The following is a 9,314-nucleotide window of genomic DNA, read 5'->3' as shown; positions in this document are numbered from 1 at the left end:
ATTTATTACTGTATGTCACAAGCTGCTTCTAAGAGTAATACACGCAGGGCCAGCCCTACCATTTAGGCGACCTAGGCAATGGCCTAGGGTGCCAGAATTTTTGGGGGGAGCTATTTTGCCGGGGGGGGGCGGCACGCGGGTCCTGTGGACCTACCGCAGTCATGACAGCGGACGGTCCACTGCTGGAAAGGCTCCGGTGGAGCTGCCGCAGTCATTTCGGCGGACAGTGCGCTGGTCTAAAGGCTCCGGTGGACCTACCGCAGTCATGCCTGCAGCAGGTCCACCGGAGCCTTTAGACCAGTGGACCGCCCGCCGGCATCACTGCGGCAGCTCCACCGGAGCCTTTCCAGCAGCGGACCATCCGCCGGCATGACTGCGGTAGGTCCACCGGACCCGCAGGGGGCGGCAAAGTGGCCATCCGCCTAGGGCATCAGAAACCCTGGCGCCGCTCCTGAATACACGTACAAAGTTTTGTCTATCTACTATTTCCAGTTTATCTCTCACAGTAGTAACCTAAGAGTTCAAATATCAAGAGAGAAGCCCCCCCAAAATTTGGGGTTGTTTTTATTTGCTTTCCAGTGTCTGAGCCTTTAGGTTGTACTCACTTCATGTTCTCCAGCTTTTCTTGGCAACCATGATCCCTAGAAACTTTTTTTTTTTAAATGACAAGCTGAAATTTTCATGCAGTCTCTTGATTCTAGCAGGTTGGGTTTTAAAATAAATTCCAACTGTTGTAAGACTTGTGATAAAATCATGGGTTGGCAATATTATGTCTAAATATCTACATGGGGAACAAATATTTAATAATGGGCTCTTTAATCTAGAAAGGCATAACACGATCCAGTGGCTAGAAGTTGAAGCTAGACAAATTGAGACAGGAAATAAGGCACACATTTTTAACAGTGAGGGGAGTTGACCACTGGAACAATTTGCCAAGGATCGTGGTGGATTCTCCATCATCACTGATCATTTTAATATCAAGATTTGGATACTTTTCTAAAATATTGTCTCTAGCAATTATTTTTGGGACAGTCCTATGGGCTATGTTATACAGAAGGTCAGACTAGATGATTGCAATGGTCCATTCTGATCTTGGACTCTATGAACTTGTGGGTTTTTTATGTGACCTCTCCTCAAACTGCCTTCATAGAGTGCAAATGTTACTTTTCAGTATATTGTATGTGCGTTCTGCACACTGTCAAACAGTTTCTTTAATTTCAGAAAAGAATTTGTGTACACAGCACTGTTCACCACTGATCTGAAAATTCTGTATTTATAATTGTACAGGAAAGCTGAAAACAGGTTTTTCTCCACCATAAATGTTGGGCCTGTCTGTTTCTTGCCTTTTAACTTGTGCAGCCAATCACACTACTGCAAAATGTCTGCTATATGGATGTCAAATGCTACCAAACCAGAAGTGACTTTGCACTAGTGTAAATGACTGCACAAAGTACGGACAATGGAGAATCAGGCCCTGTGTGTTTCATAGTGTTATGGAGATAACCATATTAAATAGGTACAGTATATTTACAGTGATATGTGTATTTGTAGCACACAACTGACAGCTTCTTAGGCCTTGATCCCTCAAACAAAGTACACACTTAACCGAATGTACAAGTAGTCTGTGAAGCCAAAGGTACTCTTCAAATGCCTAAAGGAATGAATTGTATGATCACAATATAATTCTGTAATAATACAATAATTTATTGCTCAAACAACATATGCAATCTCTCTCAATGATTCCTCAGATAATGCACTATAATATCATACAATTTAAATTATGTCCTTGGATAACCGCATAGCATCCTACAATTTTTAATTTTTCATACATTTTTTGTTTCAAAGGCCCAGCATAGCTGGATCTTGGCCATTTTGGGTCTCTCTGCACAGCAAAGAAAAACCCAGGGCTGGCCTATGCTAGTCGACTCAGGCTGCGGGGCTGTTTCATTGATGTGCAGACATCTGGGTTTGGGCTGGAGCCCAAGCTCTGTGACACTCCCACCTCACAGGGTCCGAGAGCCCAAGCCCAGAAGTCTACACAGCAATGACACAGCCCTGCAGCCCAAGCCCCATGAGCCCCAGTCAGCTGGCATGGGTAGTAGGTGAATCCACAAGCGCTCGGTCAGGCAAGAGGCTCTCCACCCTTCAGACCTCCCTGCACGTACTCCAGGATGTGGGGGAAGCCTTGTCACCCACCTCTCAGGTTTTCTTTGAGAGGGTCCTGTGAGGGGGTGCTATCCTCTCATCCCAGGCCCTCTAGACCTTTAAATCAGGCCCCTGTCCCGAAAGCCCCCCGGACTCCTCCCCAAAGTAATCCGAGCCAGCTGCGTGCCATGCAACCGGTTTGCTTCTGAACTGCACCAAGGGAACAACTTTACATGCTCGTGCTCCACACATTTCACTTCCTCACCCTAGTGTCCTGCCCCGATGCCAAGTTGTGGGACTTTCTACCACCTGCAGAGGGTGAGGAACCCCGGTGGGCCAGCCTCTATTCCACCCTGGTCCTGTGGCCCGCTGGGGAGATTGATTGGCGGCTCCTTCATGGAGCCATGAGCATGGGCGTCTGCCCCTTTTGCAGCATGATGGAGACCTTGATGCACGCTTATCTAGAATGCGCCAGGTTTCAGCCCCTATTCCCCCTCCTCTTGATGAGGTTCTGGTTGCACTTTTCCCCACACCTCTTCATATATTCACATCCTGTCCATGGCCCCACAAAATCGCAAGTCCTCGTCAACCTCCTCCTGGCCCTAGCCAAAGTGGCCACCTACAATACCAGGAGAAGGATGCTGGACGAGGGGGTGCTCTGCGACTGTGGGGCCTATTTCTGCTCCTCCCTGGTCTCGCTCCTCCCTGGTCTCATGCCTCCGGAAAGAGTTCCTCTGGGTGGCGTCCACTGGCTCCCTAGACAGCTATGAGGAGCAGTGGGTGCTGTCCGGCGTTCTCTGCTTGGTGTCCCCCACTGGATCCCTAGTTCTGCACCTGTGACTACCACTCCCTGCCCGGCTGTTCCTTAGTTGTCCCCCAAATTCAATTGGGTCCTCGGTCCAGTGGTTCCTCCCACAAGGCTGGAAGAGGGGCCTTTAGAAGCGGGAGGGCACCTCCTGGAATTTCTGATAAGGCCAGCTGTGGGTGTCGAGTTGCTGTGTTGATAGCTACCAAGAAAGTCCAAAATTATAATTTAACTGCCAACCTCTTTATATTTTTCCCCATCTGTAAAATGGGGATAATGATACTGACTTCCTGTTTGAAAATTACTTTGAGATCCACTGATGAGAAGTGCAATATAAGAGATCAGTATTATTATATAGGCCAGCATCAGCACACAATATTTTTCACTGTAGCTCTGCTGTTACACTTTAGCTATATTTAAGCTGTCAACTTATTTTTTTTAAACTGGCTATTTTTTTTTTAATCCATTTTCAGTCAGCATGCCCAGAATTTTATATTCTGATGTTAAGCTTCAGACTGAGGTGGTCTGCAAGGAACCGAAGCTCTCTGGCGTCCTCTATAGGACAAGATGAGGAAATGCATCATCTTTCGTACAGGTTTAATTTTTCAATTGCTCTCAACCTTTCGACTACTGTACCCCTTTCAGGAATCTGATTTGTCCTGCGTACCCCCAAGTTTCACCTCACTTAAAAACTACTTGCTTACAAAATCAAACATAAATAAAAGTGTCCCAGCACACTATTACTGAAAAATTGCTGACTTTCTCATTTTTACCATATAATTATAAAATAAATTGGACTATAAGTACTGTACTTACATTTCAGTGTACAGTATGCGGAGCTGTGTAAGTCATTGCCTGTATGAAATTTTAATTTGTAGTTACTTCGGTAGTGCTTTCTATGTAGCATGCTGTTAAACTAGGCAAATATCTGCACAAGTTGATGTACCCCCTTAAAGACCTCTGTGCATCCCCAAGAGTACTTGCACCCCTGGTCCAGAACCACATCTGCTCACGGCTCATTGGTACATTGAAGGGGTGGGAAAGGGATGCTTGTTTTGAGACTAAACTGCAAATATCCTTTTACTCAAGAACCAGGTTTTGTACAAATGTTATTTTATACCAGGTCCTTTAATTGAAATTCAAAATATTTTTTACATTTTTAATTGAAATTTGGAAAATTTCTACCAGCTTTGGACCTTTTGAGAAAGACCTAGGATTTGTGTTAGGGTAGGTCTATGCTAGAAAGTTTTGCCAGCATAGTTGTCAGGTGGGATTTTGCCACACAACATAGCGTTGCCTGCCAAAGGCTTAACCAGTGGTATAAGAAGTTAGACCTGCAAAAAGGTTTTGTTTTGGTGGTGGGTTGGTTTGGGGGTTTTTTGCTAGTAAAACTGCATCTATAATTTGCTGGTACAGCTACGCTGGTAAAACCTTCCTAGCTGAGACTAGGAATTAGGATCTGGAGTTTGCTTTGCATGCAGGCAGTGCCGGGCCGGCCAACATTTTGGCTCTGAAATTGGCTCCAAACTCAGCCGGGGCCCCGCAGCAGCTTTCCCAAGCGCGGGCGGGCGGGCCGCCTTGCCTGTGTGATGCAGAAGCACGACGGGGCTTGCAGCAACCATAGGGCGGCGCGTGGCTCTGCATTTACTGCACCGACTGTTGTAGTCAGCTGGTCCCCGCCCTTGGGGACGTAGCTGGGTCTCTGCAGACGGCTCAGCCGCTCCCAGCATGCAGCTGCAACCCCACTTCCTGCGCGGCGCTTCCTAGGGCCGCCCCACGTGCATTTCTCTCTTTCGCCCCCCAGCGCAGCCGCCGCCGCCAGGATCGGGTCCGCCGCCGAGCATGGCTACGGGGCAGCAGCTGGGTAATGCCCCCGCCGCGCGCCCCGGGGTCTTGCAGCGCCACCCCCGATTGCAGCTGCAGTGTCTGAGCCTAGCCTGCAGCAGCCTGCGGCCTAGCGGGAGGGACTTTAACCTTTAGTAATCTGCGTGCGACGCAGCGTGACTGGGCTCGAGGGGGTTTAAATCCGGGGCTGTATTGCATGGGCCTGACGTTGCATTGCTTGGATCCGGAGCTAACGCTCGATCCAGCCAAAAGGGCTTTGAGATGCTGGTGCCCCAGGCCATGGAAAAAGGAGGGAGGGGGAGAAGAGTCCATGATGCTTCTGAGCAGGTGTTTGAAACAGGATCTCTGTACGTCCCTGGGCAGATTGAAATGGGGCCTGTGAGCATTTTTTATGTCGGGCGTTAAAAATATTAGTTGGATTCTCCCACCTCAAAATCCCCCTCGCCCAGCAAGGGTGCAGTGAAATCCCGTTTGAAATGTAAGAAACAACCAGCAAAGGGGGTTGGGGTTGGTTGGGTTCCCTTTGCAATTGTCCAGGGTTTCCAAATCACAATAATTTACATCAGTGTCACATGACCATAAAGCATGTGCAAAATGTTTCTAAATAGCATTTTAGATTTGGGAGCGTGCCATTTCATAGCATCATAGAAGATTAGGTTGGAAGAGCCCTCAGGAGGTCATCTAGTAAGATGCACAGACATACATAACTGCACGAAGTGTAAGGCACAACCATGAATTGGCCCCATGCATGACTGTTAACATGGCATTTAGGCCGTGTCCACACTAGCATTTGTGTCGGCAAAACTTCTGTTGCTCAGGGGTGTGGGTTTTTTCACACCCCTGAGCAACATAAAGTCGGTGTAACATGGCTACACAAGTGTTCTCACAGCAGGGCTGCTGTGAGCTTGTAAGTATGGACATGGCCTTAGTTATTAGTTGGGATTATGTCTGGAGCTGAGTAGAACCCAGCTTGCTCTGTAGCTGCTGGAAGTATAAGCAGATGCAGCTATGAATACACAGAAGCTGCTTCAAAATAGTGAATAAAAAACTGCCTCCCCACTCATTACTTGCACATTGATCTTCTGGGACCTGATGTCCTCACTTAGAAATGTTAAGAGCCCCAGCTTTGCAATCAGTTCTTTGGTGCTCTGGTGGTCTGCATGTGCTGATCCAAACCCCTGGTCAGGGCCTTGGTTAAGATCTTGTCCTGGCCTGCGTTTTCTATTCCTTACAACAACTTGCTGTGGCACTTGTTTAGGCAAGTAACTTAACCTTTCTTTTCCTCGGTTTACCCATTGTAAAATGAAGATATACCGACGAGTGTGCGTGTTTAATGCTTGTAAAGCACTTTGAAATATAAAATCTGGTTAACTCGGAGCAGTACTGCTCAGGACAATAGCAACTGCATCTATTCCTGCTTGGTCCAGAAAGTCTCCGACCCTGTAAACACCTCTGAGTAACTTTTTTATGCATGAAGTTACTCAGAGGTAAATGTTGCAAGTTCAGGGCTTAATGATATCAATGTGCTGGATCTGTGAACTGTGGGCTGTTGGTGCCATTAATCTGCACTGCTAAGATAATAGATAGGAATTCACAGTCACCTTGTGCCACCTTTTGATAAATCCATTCCTAGACACTATTGTTGTTCCCTTGTAAAGTTTCCATTAGCTACTCCCAAGCCAAGTGAAATAAGCAAGTTGCTATTTTTGCAAATATCCAGGGCCTTATTTTTCAGAGTTGTGGACATTCAGTTTGAGCACAAAAAAAATTTGCAGTTGTATGTTGGTCTTGCAGGTGGAATTATACTAATTTGAAATGCCAGAAGGCAACCATTGTGGTTATTTCAGCTGACCTCCTGCATTACACAGGCCAGAAAACTTCAGCCGGGAATTATTCTTCCTTCCTGTGTAAGCGAACACCTTATAACTAGAGCTAACCATGTGTTTTAGAAAAAATATTCTGACTGAGCACTTCAAAGCCATCAACATAATTTGCGTCCCTCCCCCCATTATAATTAGTTTTAAAATGAATTCAAATCTCTCCCCCAAAACCTCACTTAAACACTATTATAATAAACGATACCCAGCTCCTATCTTTTCATCCATAGATCTCAAAGTGCTTTATGAAGAAGGTCAGTGTCATTATTCCTGTTTTACAGATGGGGAAACTGAGGCACAGATCGGCAAAATGACTTGCCCGAGGTCATCCAGCAGGCCAGTGGCAGAGCTAGAAGTGTAGAACCTAATGCCAGTTGAGTTCCCTTTCTACTAGACTGCACAGCCTTCCAGGAGTATGGGCAAATGTTTAATGATACTGTTAGATTGTGCAGTTACTCAGCAAGGCAGCAGATCCTGTTGGCATTTGAACACGCAGGTTGTCTACAGGAGTAATTTCTAGTTTTGATTTAAAAATTGTTTAGTGAGGTTAGTTGCGTATTTGGCCTTAAATCTGTTACTTTATGCAATGTGGTAAAGGGAGGGGAAATCCACCTGTGTGTTACCAAAATGTTCCCTCTCTTCTCTTCTTCTCCTAGCTTTATTCAGTGTCTCAGACAAGACTGGTCTGGTAGAATTTGCGAAATGCCTCAACTCTCTTGGGTTGGGTTTGGTTGCCTCTGGAGGAACGGCAAACTGTCTTAGGGATGCTGGCCTGAACGTCAGGTAAGAGCTCTCTCTCTCTCTGTGTCAACGTTATTCCCAACAAAAAATATATCAAACCATCTGAAAATGTTAAATCATTTGATTAGTTTGCTGTGATTTGAGACGAAGATGGAGAGGGAACTATACCATTTAAATGGAACAGAACTCAAGGTCTGGCTCCTTGGCTGGAAACAGATTGAGTCCAAAGACTGTTGAGATGAAGGAGTGTGTGTGGTGATGATGGGGAAGTGAGGGTTCCTGCAATCCAGGTGTTCTCATGTTTGCCCTGACCCAGTTCCTCTCCTGTGAGGCAATGTGTTGTCTTAAAAAATCAGGCCTTAGTGCTAGTCTGTGCTGGCAGCTGAAAACTGGTCTTTGCTCCTTCTTGGAGAGTAGGAAATGTTACAGGGTTTTATGGGGATTTGGAGATTATTTCTGTTCAAAACCACAAATTGTCTGTCTGAAAATGATGGCCCGGCTTTTGAAAAGTGGCAAATGATTTGGGGTGTCCTCAGTGTGTGACAGGCAGGAAAGAGTGAGCACTCCTCCACTGAAAAGGGAAGCGCGCAGAGTCTCTAGCCAGTTCAGCTTGTGATTTGAGGAAATGTTTTGATTCTGGGTCTCCGCACTCCACCAATCAAAAGCAGTTTCAGTCAAATATAAATAGTTTCCAGTGTATTGATGGCAAATCCGTTAAAGCGCTCGGCTTGACTGGCTGTTGGTCATTTGCGGAGACGGTGAACGTGGCAAGAGAAGCTTTGGTGGCATCTCCATTAATTTATGTTTCCTCCAAAATTCTGCTGAGGTTGTGTTTCTGGTCCCTCTCTCTAGAGGTGACAGCACTTAGGGATGGTCACGTTAGTCTCATTCCCTCCCCAATTTACAGATCCTTCTAATTATAAACAGTCACGAGGCAAAGGAAATGAAAAGCAAATCCATAATTTCATAATGCATTAGCTATGGCTAACTGTGAAGAACAGTGAACAATATAACAGCAGTGGGATTAAAGCCACATTTTCCAGGAGGAATGGTGCTGATACCTTGAACGTGTGTCTGAGAGCGGAATAATTATACTGTATCTAAAATGCTGGATCTTTAAAATGATTGTGTCAGCTTCCTCATGTAATGTTTCTTCTAAGATTGATCTCACTGCTCATTTGTACAAGTTCTTATTCAGTTATCTAGCCCATATCTTCCAGGATAAAATAGTTTAAGACAGAGATAATGTTGTTTTTTTGTAGGTCACATTGACTTGGCTGGTTATTTCAGTATAAAAGCCCTTTCACAAAATAACTGTGCAGGTCAGCTTAATTTGATTAAAAAATACATGCTTTGTTTCCATTCATGGGAAATGCAGCTGATGCCCATTAGATATATTTATTTATTTTGGGAACTCCTGCTGTGCTGTTCAGGGCAGATATGGAAACCAGTGACCTTCCTCTTTTATGCTGTGTTGGATGTAGGTTTTACATAAAATACAGCTCTATGCCTTGTTAAGTGTAGGAAATCAGTTAAATTGTGAAAGAGAGTTAAACGAGCATTCCTAGCGTGTTTCTGCTAACAACGGTTACTTGCAGGGTCATTTTCTTAGCTAGTGTCAGAGAGATGCCAGATGTAATGGAACCCTAAACCATACCAGCCTTAACGGAGAATAGTTTCCGTGACTCCCTTTCCTGAAACGTCTACCAGCCCTTCACAAGAAGGATGCAATACTGGAAGAAACTGAGTTGTGTGATACACTGACAACTTATTTATCATGCCTTCCATCTGCTCCAGTCTTGTGAACGTACAGGGCCCTGCCACTTCCGAGAATTGTGCTCTCTCTTCAGTAGTGTTTGGAGACAGAGAAGTCGTGATTTTCATCAACGCAAAGCTGCAAA

General features: G+C 45.5%; 1 protein-coding gene across 1 annotated transcript in view; it reads left to right on the top strand.

Moving 5' to 3' along the window:
* The first annotated feature begins 4,622 nt into the window (after window positions 1-4,622).
* The window catches only part of ATIC (5-aminoimidazole-4-carboxamide ribonucleotide formyltransferase/IMP cyclohydrolase), a 31,325-nt gene continuing 26,633 nt past the window's right edge, over window positions 4,623-9,314 (top strand). The window contains exons 1-2 of the mRNA XM_030579949.1: window positions 4,623-4,814; window positions 7,329-7,455. Coding sequence (XP_030435809.1) covers window positions 4,793-4,814; window positions 7,329-7,455 — 149 coding nt within the window. The 5' untranslated portion in view covers window positions 4,623-4,792. The remainder of the gene's footprint in view (window positions 4,815-7,328; window positions 7,456-9,314) is intronic.

This window comes from Gopherus evgoodei, chromosome 11, assembly GCF_007399415.2.
Source record: "Gopherus evgoodei ecotype Sinaloan lineage chromosome 11, rGopEvg1_v1.p, whole genome shotgun sequence".
In the NCBI taxonomy this organism is placed as follows: Eukaryota; Metazoa; Chordata; order Testudines; family Testudinidae; genus Gopherus; species Gopherus evgoodei.
The sequence above is the reverse complement of the archived record's forward strand: the minus strand, read 5'-3'. Positions and strand labels throughout refer to the sequence as shown.